At 55.5% G+C, this 14189-nt stretch overlaps 1 protein-coding gene across 12 annotated transcripts in view; it reads left to right on the forward strand.

The window, feature by feature from the left end:
- Positions 1 to 611: 611 nt before the first annotated feature.
- ATP11A (ATPase phospholipid transporting 11A) overlaps positions 612 to 14189 on the forward strand; it is a 121674-nt gene continuing 108096 nt past the window's right edge. For 11 of the 12 annotated variants that reach the window (XR_007150290.1, XR_007150353.1, XM_047849383.1 and 8 more), the window contains exon 1: positions 613 to 979. Coding sequence is in view for 10 of the 12 variants with exons in the window: in XM_047849383.1 (XP_047705339.1) it covers positions 941 to 979 (39 nt within the window). In the remaining 2 variants the exon portion in view is untranslated. Of the gene's footprint in view, positions 980 to 14189 lie in introns of all 12 variants that reach the window. The other variant, XM_047849460.1, reaches the window with a different exon arrangement.

The following is a 14189-nucleotide window of genomic DNA, read 5'->3' on the forward strand; positions in this document are numbered from 1 at the left end:
TGCTCACCTTCACCCCAGCGCACAAAAGCTGAGCGAAGCTGGGCAGCCACCTGAGGCACGACTCGGCCCCGTGTGGCACCTGCAAACCAGGAGCGGCCACGCGTGGCGACGGGCCCAGCACCAAGGCGCGACGCAGGCCCGTCTGGCGGGTCCCGCGCCTCCATCGTGCCTTTCGGAGAGAGGCAGAAGTTTGGGAGCGTGCGGGGGGTGGGGGGTGGGGTGAGGAGCCGGGCCGCGGGTCCGAGGCTCCCCAAGGGGCACGGTCCCCGCGGCCCGGCCGCAGGGCGGGCCCCGGGAGGCGGAAGCAACAGGGAGTCGTCCCCGCCCGCCGGCCTCCCGCCTCCGGCCTCCGCCCCGGGGCCCTCGGGAAGCCCGCGCCCTGGGGGCGGGCCGGGCACGGGCACGCGGAGGTCGGGCCACGGCCGCGCGCGCGCGCGCGCGCGCGCGCGCGCGCGCGCGCGCGCGCGCGGGCGCGGGCGCGGGGGTGGGAGCGCGGGGCGGGGGCCGCCGGGCGCATGCTCACTCGCGCTCGTGACGCGCGCGCCGGGGCCGGGCGGCCGGAGGCAGGGCCGAGAGGGGCGGCGGGTGGGGGGCAGGGGCGGGAGGGGAGGAGCCGGGGCGCCGAGCGGCGCCGAGCGGGGAGAGGAGGAGCCGAGCGGCGCCGAGCGGAGCAGAGGAGCGGCGGGCGCCGGAGCGGAGCACACGGTCCGCGCCTCCTCGCTCCCGGCCCGCAGCCCCCCGCTGACACCCCGGGCCCCGAGCCGCCACCCCAGGCCGGGCCGGGCATGAGCGCGGAGGGGCCGCGGCCGCCTCCCGCTCCGCCCGGCGCGCCCAGGCCGTGACCGGGTCGGGGGCGCGCGGCCGCACTCGGGCCCGGGCCCATGGGCGCGCCGAGCCGGGCGCGGGGGCGCTGAGCGCGGCGGGCGCGGCCGGAGGAGCCATGGACTGCAGCCTGGTGCGGACGCTGGTGCACAGATACGTGAGTGCCGCCCGCCGCGGGGGTGCGGGGAGTGTGGGGGGTGTGGGCTCTGGGGACCCCGCCGCGGCCGGAGGGTGGGACGGGCCCTGGAGACCCCGCGGGGTTCGGGGGGTGCGAGCCTCGGGGATCCCGCGGGGGTGCGGGGGTGGGTGGGACGGGCCCTGGGTACCCCGCTGCGGCCGGGCGCGGCTTGCCGAGGGTGCACCTCGGGCTTGCGACGGCCCGGCCCGGGCGTGCACCTGCTCCGCCCCGCCGCCGCGCGCTCCCTGGAGTCCGGAGGGGACGGGGGTGCCCCGGGGAGGTTTGCGCGCGGCCCGGGGCTGGGAAGGGACTCCCGTTCGGCTTTGCCTGTCGCGCCCGCACGGGGACTCAGAGATGGGACAGTCACACTCCAGAAAGGCAGGGACTTTGGTTCGTGTTTGTAACACCACCGGGGGAATCCAGAAGTGAAGTTTGGCATCTTATCCCCCTCCCCCCCGAAAGTAACCAATCAGATCGGCGCCCGGGTGTTGTGGGCTTCCTCTGGAGTCCACCCTCGCTGGTGACCGGGTGTTGGGGTCAGGGGAGGCTCGGAGGGGAGAGCAGGTTCTGTTTTACATCAGAGCGAGGGGACACCGCGCGCGGCTGTAGTCCCTGGCACCGGTATGAAGGGGGTGTGTGTGCACAAGAGAAGGAAAACTGTCCGGAGGGTGGTGTTTCCTGCCACTGTCTCCACAAAAGGCTCCTTGTTCCCCAGTGGCTGACGTCCGCGCTGGGGCACAGGTCTGAGGAGTCGCTCTCCCTGAGGATTGAGGGCATCGTTATGGGCACTTCGCTATAGGAATTACCTCGGGCAGACTTTTCATCTTTATGAGCTGCCTTTGAGTAGGACACTCTGGCAGAGATCAGTTGTCTCTTTTCAGCTCCGGGATCACCAGGTCACTAACCCCGAGTTGATCACTAACCTGGAGGCTCCAGAGTCCAGGGAACTCCCGGCCACCTTCCTCAGGCACTTGTTCCCTGGGGCAGGTCTCAGGGCCTTACGGTTGAGCGGTTGAGCGGTTGAGCGGGTTGAGTGAGAGTCACCCAGACTCTGGGAAGGGCAGGGCCAGACTTGGGATCTGGAGCTCATATGATTTCCCCCAAAGTCCCTGTTCTGATGTGAGTGGTAAATATCTGATGTGAGTGGTAAATTTGTTTCTCCACTGGGGTAAGTTCTGGAAACCTCAGTCACAGCGACTGCAGGTGACAAGGTTTGTCAGAGAAATGCGTCGCCGGGCAAGGATGTTCTGTGTTACTCCTGTGTCCAGGAGGTGCGGTCCCATTCACAAGGCCTTTTCCGGCTTTTGTTGGCTCAAAGGGAAAAGGAGAAAAGGGTGGAACTAGTATTTGCCTAAAAAGTGCTTACAGCTTTTCAGTTAATTTTCATTCCCTTCCAACTCTTCACACTTTGTGATCAAAGTAACAAAAAGGAGGGTTTCGCTGTGTGGGGAACTGGCCGCCCGCAGGAGAGTTGCTGGGGGTGTGGGTGTCTCTCCTCTGACCCTGAGGCTGGAGGCCCCCAAGGGTGGATCTGATCTCTCAGTTCCTGACCCTTCTCCTGGGAATGGGGTGGACACATGTCCAGCGTTTGCTCTGTCCTTTCCTCCAGGCCCTCAGCTGTTTCAGCTGGTATCAACTTCTATACATTTTCATGTAGTTTGCATATTAAAATTCCCTTTTGCTGTGTTCTTAGGCTTAGGAAATGACATCTTCCCTCAAACCTGAGTGGCATCTTCCTTAGTGAACTTTCCCAGCCTGTGCTGGGACGGTTGTGTTATCTGGTGACTGTGTTATCTGGTGACGTCCCTGGAACGCAAGTTAGGGGCTACTGTTATTTGTGTTTCTCAATTCCACGTCTTTTTTTTTTTTTCTTCCAGTCTGATCATTTGACTATTTCACCGCATTCGCGTATAAGACTATTCATTTCTATGATATTAAAGTCATTTTGATGCTATTAAACTAGTTTGAGTTTTTCCAGAAACACGATCTGTTTTCTTGGGTATCTTTAATATGTAGGACCAAATTATATTTCCTTTTGCTAGAGGAAGAGGAGCCTGGGATTGAACGCTTACGTCTCTGTGGTTTCCTTATGTGACTTATTTTATAAGAACGAACAAAAGCCTGTATATGCCCTGTTCTCTTCCAGTGTCCGCATGGTCAGAGTTTCTAGGACAGAGAAAACTCTTAAGCCCCTTCTGAGGTGTGAGGGTTGCCAAAAGGTAACCTCTTGGAAAACGTTGCTACCGATACTTTATTCTGGCAAATTCCAGGGGGAGAGAGAGAACAGGCAACTGACTGGGAGAAGTCTGTCCTGGGTCAGGCCACGGACACTCCAGAGCACGAACGACTGGTTGTGTGGATGGATGTAAGTTGTGCACAGATTATTTGTGTTTACAAATAGCACGGTGTTTATGTACCGTGATGTGTGTGTCATGAGGTAGTTTGGCCTACGTAAAAAAAAAATTTTTTTTTTTAATTTAAAAAGTGGATGGAAAGCTACTGTCATTTCTTCTTTTAGACACGCGAGCTGGGAAGCCCGGGTTCAGGTCAGGGTTTCAGTTCTGGGGCAACCAGCGTAGCCTGGTGGGTCACCGCAGCTTCCGTGGGCACCTGCTTGAATGTGAACCTGGCTGGCCCGCTGCGTGAGCGCTGTAACCTAGGGGAGAGGTTCTCTCATCTGAGAACCGTCCTGGCTCCCGTTCAGGGGGCTGTCGTCAGGACTGTGTGTGTGAGGTGATACAGGGCAGGAGCTGAGAGCGGTGCCTGGCTCTCAGGAAACGCTCAGGACATTTATCACCACCGGCTGTTAACACAGTTGGGTCCCGGCAGGCCGGGTTGGCACGGAGGGAGGGAGAAGCCCTCTGTTGGTTGACGCCAGTCAGCGCCATCAGTGGGGCCCAGGCTGCACGGGAGGTCACTGGTGCCCCAAGATACCGCAGGCCATGTGCAGAGTCCACGGTCCACATTTGGCCATGAAGTTGGTTCATGGGGGAGCATCCCAGGCCAGGATGCGCTCACGGCCATGACACCACGTCCCTTGCCTTCCATGCTGCACATTTAGAAGACCCAACTTTAACGCTCTGGAGGTCAGGAGCCTAATTTTGTTACGTCTGTGTGATGTGTCTGCCACCCTCAGCCAGGGCATTCGCGAGTTCTTTTCTGCCACCTGCCACGGTCTCTACTTGTGTCTTACACTGTTTGCTCTCTAGGATATTTCGAACATTTTAAGAGACTAAACTTCTGAAAAAGGTGAAGGTTTTCCTTGCTGGCAGTAGATCATGTTTCTGGAACAATCTGTTATACCAGGACTTTATAAGGAAAAAGTAAATATTTTTGGTCCCTGGGAGAACTTTAAGCATGACCGTGTTCAAGTGCATTAAACCATCTAAAGGTCCAACTGTTTTATGTGCGCGCATGTGTCTACTTTTGTTCCTTTTTATCAGCAAGCCGTCTGTGACACACGGTCAGCGTTCACCTGAGAGGCGGCCTGTCCTAAAATGGCATTCTTTTGACTTGGTGACTCCAGTCTCTGTTAAACACTTAAAATGCCGGGGGATTTGGGAGTTGCCTCTCCTGATCCAGCGTTGGATGGCCCTGTGGGGTCTGCAGGTATTTGACAGAGGTGAACCCCCCCTCGGCCACGGCCACGGTCACTGCGCCTGTCCCCTGTGGACCAGGGCTGCCCTGCCTCGGCCTCACCTGCTGAGGTGTTCACACAAGCTTGCCCAGCCCTGATCCTGACCTCAGCGGTGCTGCTTCTCAGCCGCACATTTTAAAGTAATCTGCCTGGTCTGTAACTTAACCTTTATGTTCTAGCTTTCAGTTAAAGTTTCTGCATTTTCTCTCAAACCCTGTTTAACTTCTGCGTGTTGAGAGCAAGTGATCCTGAGAGGCTTTTATTCCGTGCCACAGGGTCAGTTTCATAACACTGGGGAAGAGGAGCGTGTATGATGGGTTTTGCTACAGTCCGTTAAGTTTCTAGGGATGAGGACGCTGTCTCCGTTTACAGTTGGTTAGAACTGTATCGAAACCACTGATAAACAGACTTCACCGCTTAACTGCACAGGAAGTCCTGTGTTTACAAACCTAAACGCAAATTGTTCCCTGTGCTTGGACCAGATGTTCCAGCAGAAACGGTTGATGAGACATGGTTGGATCCCTAAGTCCCAGACTTATAAATGTTTTTCTAACCCAGTTAAACGGAGGCAGAAATGCTATTTATTTGCAGAGAAAATCAATGGAAGGCGATTTTTACAGGGCTAGCAGCTCAGGACTAAACAAGGACTGTTTTTGCTTTCACTGGGATGCTGGTACCTGAGAGAAACAGAATAGTAGATCACGGAGGCCACAGCTCATACCCCGCCTCTGCCTTGTGAGCCGTGGGCACGCCGGCCAACTTCCCCAGTTTCTCTCTTGAGACGGAGGTGATGAGGGTGCCTCCCTGCACGGAGCTTTCATGGGCCCTGCTGGGAATAGATTCCCCCCCCTCCACACCCCTGCCCGTGCTCGCAGACCTCCAGACCCTCCCCTTTACGTGGAGCATGGAGACTTTGCCCTGGGCTTCGTGGAGGGAAGGCAGTCACCAGACAGGACACCCCCTCTCCCAGGCAGCCCACCAGCCCTGCCCTGTCTGCTCTCGCCTCCTTCTGGTGTGGGGCCCCACGTCTCTCTCTTTCTCCTGGATCATCTGTGTCCCTCGGTCGTCTCTGTGGCAGCGGCCAACCCTTCAGATTGCCCCTTCTTTGCGGACTTTCCCGACCCCACACGCCCCTCCCGTTCTCAACCTCTTCCTGAGGTTCAGCAGAAGCTGAACTTCTGCTATTGTGCTGCTGTCTCCTGCTGTCCCCCTGCAGTCCCCTCACACTCCAGAGGGCTCACCACCATCACCCTGGTGGCCTCAGGTCCACCTGTGAGGCCCTTGGTGTCCTTCGGGTCCCCCCAGCTCACACTGAGAGCATGCTGACTTCTCTCTGAGCCTTGCACATCCAAGCTCTGTCCCTGGGGCACTTACCTTCAGATAGGGGGAGGCAGACAGAGCAAAACACAGGCATAAATGTTGGGGTGGACCTGGGGGAGTGAGCTGTGTGCCAGGCAGACAGGCTGCACTGCAGCCCCGTAGCAGCCCCTCGGCTTTCCTGCCTGCCCCGGACCCTGTGCTGGCACCTTCCCCCTCCATCCGTACCCCTGCCCGGCCCTTCTTGGGTCCCCCAGACTCTGTGCTGGTGCCCTCCCTCCTCCATCTGCACCCTTGCCCAGCCGGCCCTTCTCGGGCCCCCGGACCCTGTGCTGGCACCCTCCCCCCTCCATCTGCACCCCTGCCCAGCCCTTCTTGGGTCCCCCGGGCCCCGTGCTGGCGCCCTCCCGCCTCCATCTGTACCCCTGCCCGGCCCTTCTCGGGTTCCCAGGACCCCGTGCTGGCACCCTCACCCCTCCATCCTCACCCCTGCCTGGCCCTTTTCGGGTCCCCAGGACCCCGTGCTGGCGCCCTCCCCCCTCCATCCGCACCCCTGCCCGGCCCTTCTCAGGTCCCCCGGGCTCTGTGCTGGCGCCCTCCCTCCTTCATCCACACCCCTGCCCGGTCCTTCTTGGGCCCCCAGACTCCGTGCTAGTGCCCTCCCCCCTCCACCTGCACTCTTGCCTGGCCCTTCTCGGGCCCCCAGACCCTGTGCTGGCACCCTCCCCCCTCCATCCGCACCCCTGCCCGGCCCTTCTCGGGTCCCCAGGACCCCATGCTTGTGCCCTCCCTTCTTCATCCGCACCCCTGCCTGGGAGGAGCCCCCAAATACCTTCTCCATGTCCGTGGGTCCCACATCTCTTTCTTTCCGCATCCCAGCTGCCCTGCCATGCTCCTGAACAGTTCCTGGTGCAGGGTCATTCCTGCGGAAACACCTGCCGAACAAGTGATTTCCACCTCCCCCCTTTCAGTATTGCTGATACGTACATGGGTGGGCGCTTCTGAAGGAAACTCACGGGTGCTTCCAAGGATCAGGAGTGATTCATGATTCATGAGAGTTTTTTTTTTTTAATTTTTTTTAATGTTTTATTTATTTTTGAGACAGAGAGAGACAGAGCATGAACGGGGGAGGGGCAGAGAGAGAGGGAGACACAGAATCGGAAGCAGGCTCCAGGCTCTGAGCCACCAGCCCAGAGCCCGACGCGGGGCTCGAACTCACGGACCGCGAGATTGTGACCTGGCTGAAGTCAGACGCCTAACCGACTGCGCCACCCAGGCGCCCCCATGAGAGTCTCTTAAAACATGTTTAATGTGCCTTCAAACTTTTGGATTTTCTCTTGGTACATTTCACAGTGGTCACTAAGCTGTGGGGGCGGCAGGCAGCTGGCCCACCCCCTCACCCGGTGAGCACTACACTGGCGAGGGTTGGGTCCTCAGGGCCACAGCCCAGGGTCCCCGCGCCCCACTGGGTGGCCTGCCTGGCCTGGTGGCTTCCATGAGACACATTTCCCCGGTCTCGGTTTAGCGCTTCCTGTGGATCGTGGCGAGTCCTCGGGTAACTGGGTCCCTGGGACCGGCGTTCTGGCTGGACCACGGGCCCTCTCCTGGAGGCGTGTGGAGCCCAGGCTCTTACCTGCTCCCTGGCAGGACCCGACCCCTGACACAGGGCACAGAACTTCTGGCACAAATGCTTTTCATTTTCTGGGCAAGTAACTGGGTTTCCCAAAATTTGTTAGATTCTCAAAGGAGCACCTGCCTTGGTCAGGGTTGGAGCCCTTGTCCGAGGACACAGGTGGGAAGCTGGTGGCCCACCCGGGGCGGTGGGGGTGCCTATCTGCACCTGCAGGAGCCGCAGGGGCCCGAGACCCAGGCTGAGTGTCTGCAGGGGATTTCTGTCCTTTCCCCAGCCTCTCCTTTGTCGGGCTGAGGCCAGACCCGAACAGGAGCTCTGTGGGCAGCCGCACCTGTACTTGCCTCTGCAAACAGCTCTTGAAACATGTCCCCAGCCACTCTAGGTGGGGGAGATACTCATTTTGTGTGAATATGAACTGGGTTCTTGTCAGAAGTGGTGGGTAAATTTTTCCTGCTCAGACAGTTGGTGAAACAGTTGGTGAAAATAAGATCATTTCCTTGGTTTAGAAAATAAGATGGGAATTTCAAGAGAAGGTTTGTTACCTACGAGGAAGACTTTGGCCAAAGACCAGCAAATTATGCATTCCGCACAGGTGGTATCTCTGCCCCCAGTCTGCTCATCCCCTCGCTCCCATGCCCCAGAATGGAATAAGGAGGGGGGCTGCTGAGAGAGAGGGAGGGAGAGAGACACAGGGACAGAGACAGAGAGAGAGCAACAGAGAACAAAGGGACGGCCCCCTCTCTGAAGGAGCCTGGGATGTCTTGCATAGGAAACAGGGAGCCCTCGCAGTGTCTCCGTGACGGGCACCCCGTCTGTTCCGCACAAGAAGTGATCTTGGCCACTGCGGTCTGCGTCCCGTGAGGGGTGGTCCTGTGCCGTCAGCGCGCCCTGCCGCGTCCTGGAATGACCTTGAGAAGCAGGCCAGTCCACTCACAGCTCACTGCAGGGGTCACTTCATTGAAACCCTGGACCTCTTTTGCCTTATTGGTGAGTTTGCCCCCAGGTGCCCCTGCCTGGACCCAGTTTCCCGCCTCCCAGATCAGACTCGGGAGGACAGCGGGCGCTTTGCAGGAGGACATGGGGACAGAAGTTCATGAACCAGGGTGTACCCAACAATGAGAGTGGTCTTGGCACTCTGAGGTGTGCCATCTGGAGAAGCTGGTTTGTAACTATGATCTGCTTGGACCCCTGGTCCTTCTTCTCATTGTTACCCTGGGGCCTGCACTTTCATGTCCAGGAAACACACAGATATGACATTTTCTTGATGTGCGTGAGCATGTATCCATGCTCATGAGTTAGCGTATGCGTAGTTAGTCCCGGGATGGCAGGTGGTGGTTGGCATCTGACAGTCAGGCTCTGCTTAGTTTGGTTCAGAGGTGAGGAGCTCGGGGGCACAGGAAAACAGTCGTCTGCCCTCCTGGAGAAGACCCCCCATGTGTGCCTGATGCTGTCGTGCCGGGAGGATTCCGGACCCAGGGAACCAAGGGCCGGGGGTAGAATCTTGTGTAAAGCACGTGGCCAGCAATTCATTTTGCCCCGTGAGTAACTTTCCCACGTCGTTACGGCCCCGGAGAGACGGAGCAGCCTGGCAGGTCTCATCGCCGACGTAGACTGTGCGGGGTACCATGTTGGGCTCAGGTTGAAGGTACCTCTTCCTTCCTCCAGTGGTACCTGCTTGTGGAACCCGTCGTGTCTCAGGACCTGAGCCGTCTCCGGAGGATGGAGATCCGTGAGAGGCTGTAGATACGGCTCCGTGGTAAGGAGCCGTGCGTGCCCGAGAAGGTGCCGGAACATGCTTCCCCTTTGCCCCGAGAGTCCCGAATTCTTCATGTAGACGTGGCGTGTGGCCCAGACCCATGAGGGGAGCCCGCACCCTTCCAGGCTGCTCCTCGCTGGCACACTCACCTGGGGGCTCGCTCCCCCTCCCATGTCAGCTTGAGTGTGCAAGGAGAGAGTAGGCTGCAAAATCAAAGTAAGTGGCGCAAAATTGACACACGCACCAGGCTCTTCTTGGAAGCCCTGCGGCCTGCAGCCCTGCAGCCCTGGAGCCTGGTGCTGTGTGTCGATTTTGCGCCATTTACTTTGATTTTGCAGCTCACCTCTTCTGCCCCCCGTGTCTTTTCCCATGTCTTACTGGGTGAGGTTAGCAGCCGGCCAGTTTCTGGAATGGTCGTCCTGCTGACATAGATTATCAGGGAAACAGATGCTAAGAATGTGATACAGGAGGAATTGTTTTCATCCAGAGATGACACTCTGTTCACTGTGTTTTCTTTTTTTTCTTCACTTACTTTGAGAGAGGGAGAGAGCAAGTGCAAGCTGGGGCAGGGCAGAGAGAGGGAGACCGGATCCCAGGCAGGCTCCAGGTTATCACTGAAGACAGAGTGAGACAGGTATGTGTCTGTCTCAGCTCAGGCTGGGTAACAAAACGCCCCAGGCCAGGCAGCTTAGACCACAGACAGCCCAAGATCAAGGAGCTGGCACGTTCATTTCTGGCGAGAGCCCCTTCCTGGCCTGCAGAAGGCCGCCCTTGCACCGTGTCCTCACGCGGCCTTTGCGCGTGTGCTCAGAGAGAGAGAAAATGCTGGTGATCACCGTCTCCAGGTATGATCACACGGGGCTTCGGGCTTGAATATGTGAATTTGGGAGATGCCCCGTCCAGTCTGTAATGGTGGTGTATTGAGAAAGCGGGCACTGTTTAGGTTGTGAGTGTTCAAACAAATGGGAAAAGCAGAGAGAGGGGTTTGAAAAAGCACATTAAGTTTGCTTAGTGTTCTATCAAAAATATAGAAATAAATGTTCCACAGAATCTGGGAAGAGAAAAATAAGATCAATATTTAGTGGGAATGGGTCCTTTAAAACTGTGGATGTCGGTGATTGGGCCGCCATTCGGCAGAACAGCCCCAGTTTCCATCGCCCCATAGATCTGAGGTTGTAGAGTTGTTTATGTTTTTCTCCCTACTGCTCCTTTCCCCGGTGCAGGAGGCTGGCAGGAGAGTGGCCGCTGGTATAAAACAAGGCTGTGAGGTATTGTTTTGGTCTTTGTATTATAATCCAAATACACAGCATCTGGCTTGTTGATGGGACAGATGTCACCATATTCGGCACATAACTGGATTGGACGTGTCTGCTTGGGCTGCTGTGTCGTGGTCTGGTTGTTCTAGTAAATGCAATTGCATCTGGGGACTTCTTTTGGCCTCTGAACAGGATGACATTTCACCTTTGGGAGAATTGGAGAGTGAGCATTGGAAATTGAGCCCTACTCTCTGGTTAGGGTGATGGGAACACGCTCTCCCCCTGCGGCTGCCCGGAGCCTGGACCACCTGTAGCCGTGTGGGCTGGCAGGTGGCCGAGTTCCCGACCCCACCGCTGCCCCTTTCTGTGCTGGGTTTTTTACAGTCACAGCCTCGTTGTCCTTCATTAAATATTTGCTTACGTGGTCGTAGCGTCGAGCAGAAATGACCCTAAAGCATGATTCATCTTTGGATCAGGAGTGAGGGTGGCCTCCGATGCGTGTCGGAGGAGCTCTGGATATTTTCACTCACTTTGCTGATGGTGTGGGCGGAGTGGTCCCGGCCTGCAGGAGGAACCGTAAAAACATTTGCGACGCTGCTTGAAGCCACGGCCCCAGAGGACATCCTCCAGCTCGCGGCACTGTCTTTCCCAAAACCCCGTGTGCACATGAGATCCGGAAGCTCTCCAGTCTGTGTTTTGGGAAATGAGTCTGAGATTGGCGTGGCAGCCAGTCCCCCCTCCCCGAGTACCTGCTCCAGCCCCGGGTGGTGTGACTCCTGTTCTCCTCCCTGGACAGACCTGCCGGCCTGCCCGGGGAGGAGGTGGCCACCCCACGAGGCATTACATAATCTCCCTCCTTCAGAGAAAAGAGGATTTCCTCCAGCCTATTTTCAGCAAAGGATTAGGGGCAATGAAGTTCTACCATTAGGATGTCATCTAGATTTTCGTGTGATTTGTCAAGGAGCCCTCAGAAACTCCCCACCAAAACACAAGTTTGGAAATCGTGGAATCAATTGAAAATTGTTATGTGGAATAAAATTCTGGAATGGTCATTCATATGGAAGACATGGGATTTGAGGGTAAATCAGACTAGGTTTACAAAATGCCCGAGAGTGACAGATAAACCATACGCATATGGAAGGATTTGAGGCACCTTTTCTTTCTAGTGTGTGTGGTGCTGTTTTGATTTAGGTAAATGCGGACGAGCCACCGAAGGGTTGGGTGGCCGTGCGGCACGTGCCTTTTCCGCAGTAACATCCAGCTTGGATGAAAACCCAGGATCCCTGTGCGTGTGACGAGAGCCTCGTGGCCATCGTGTGGCTCTTGGTCCTTGCGCTGATGTCCCCTCGCTCCTTTGTGTTTCTCTGATGTAAAGTGGCAGTAAAATATGTGAGTTCCTGGCATTGAGAACACGTATGGGGCAAACCCATGAAGACTCTTGAGAAGCATGTGGCATACTCAGCACATCGGTCCATCGGGTACTTGGTGAGTGCCTGCTGTGTACGCCGGGGCTTCCGTGGGGGCTCAGCAGGCAGACTCGCGGGCTCGCCTGGAACTGCGCGCAGGTGGCAGCTGATGGAGAGGAAGCGCGGAGCTGGCTTGGCGCCAGGAAGGGCCGCGGAGCCACGTCAGGGCCACCGGGCCGGGACGCTGGTGCAGAAGGTGGGGGGTGAGCGCAGCACAGCCCATCCTCCAGGGGCCCGACTTGCACGTGGTGCTGCTCACATGCCGTTGCCTAAAACGGGTGTTGCTGGTGATGAAGAGTTAAGTTTGTTTTGAAACCATGTGGCCAAATGGGGAAAGTGTTACATAACACATAAAGTAGGGTGATCTTTAGGGATACAAAGAAGTACCCATTTGGGGCACCTGGGTGGCGCAGTCGGTTAAGCGTCCGACTTCAGCCAGGTCACGATCTCGCGGTCCGGGAGTTCGAGCCCCGCGTCAGGCTCTGGGCTGATGGCTCAGAGCCTGGAGCCTGTTTCCGATTCTGTGTTTCTTTCTCTCTCTGCCCCTCCCCCGTTCATGCTCTGTCTCTCTCTGTCCCAAAAATAAATAAACGTTGAGAAAAAAAAAATTAAAAAAAAAAAAAGAAGTATCCATTTATTGGACAAACACGCTGGTTTATGGCAGTTGTTTTCATTGTAGTGAAACTTACGTAACCTAAGATTTACCTTTTTCCCCACTTTTAGGAACATGCGCGTTTCCCTATCGTGCGGACACCGCCGTCTCCAGAACCATTTTGTCATCCCGAATGATTCACAGCAGTTTTAGGTAGTTCGTTGTGTTTGACATCATATGTCGTGCTGGTTTGGAAACACACATTTTTAACCAATGAGAAAGACCTCAACAGGGTCATGAAGAGAGGTTACTGACATTTGAGCACTAATTACATTTTAATGCAAAATGTACCCAAGTAGGAGGGTTTTTTTCTTTTAAGTAATTTGTGACGGTAACTTTTACTGAAACTTAAACACTTAAAGGTGAAGATTCGTCTGAGGTTTGTTTTGCTTAACTGTGCTTGTCTGCAAGCATCACCGTGGGGATGGTTCTGGAGAATAGCACCTGGTATTCGTCCTACAAAAGTGATCTTCCACAAGGCAGAATTTCTTTTTCTTTCTTTTTTAATGTTTATTTATTTTTGAGAGAGAGCAGGGATGGGGCAGAGAGAAGGGGGGAGAGAGAGAATCCCAAGCAGGCTCCAAGCTGTCAGCACCAAGCCCTCTGTGAGACTCAAACCCACAAACCATGAGATCATGACCTGACCTGAAATGAAGAATCAGATGCTTAACAGACTGAGCCACCCAGGCTCCCTTCATGAGGCAGAATTATGTAAAAGTTATGTCTACACGGCAGTACATTCAGAGCAAACAGCTCATCATAATAAGTTTGTTTAATGATGTTTATGGAGTCACGTGGCTTTATCCTAAGTGCATTTGTAAGAAGTAGGAATTAAAGCATTTTATGGACATTATCTTCCAGAAGCTCCCTTCTGCTAATTGACTGGTTTGACTGCGTTATCCATTTTCAGTGGATCTGTAACATGTTCTTTTACTATCTCACAGATGATTAAGAAATAGATTAGTTAAATTCAAAATTACATGTGAGAGTGTCTTCTCTAAAATGGTCCATTCTGTGAGAAGTGATTGATTTCTACCAAAGGTGATGCGAGGTTTTTTTATCCTTAAATTGGAGTAATTCTTTGATTTCATAAATTGCTCCACTGCTTTTTAGACAACAGCCTGGCTCCAAGAGCTACAGGTCCCCGGGCACTAAGGTGCTTGATTTAGGAACAAGAAATTTAGCTGTAAAACTAAGCGATTATATTATAAATACTCTGTCTCATTAAAAACCATGGCTGTGCAGTGAGCTGGCCAGACGCCCTGTCTGGCAGGTAACCCTTGGAGTTGACAGAAAGCAAAAAGTAAAAATAGAGAATTAATGGCTTTTTCTTTGGATCCTCACATTTTAGTTCATTAAAAAATGGGTTGAGGGGTGCCTGGGTGGCTCAGTCAGTTGAGCGTCTGACTCTTGATTTCGGCTTTGGTCATGATCTCACGGTTTCTGAGTTCAATCCCCGCATTGGACTTTGT

The sequence above is a fragment of the Prionailurus viverrinus genome, chromosome A1 (genome assembly GCF_022837055.1).
Source record: "Prionailurus viverrinus isolate Anna chromosome A1, UM_Priviv_1.0, whole genome shotgun sequence".
NCBI classification, from domain to species: Eukaryota; Metazoa; Chordata; class Mammalia; order Carnivora; family Felidae; genus Prionailurus; species Prionailurus viverrinus.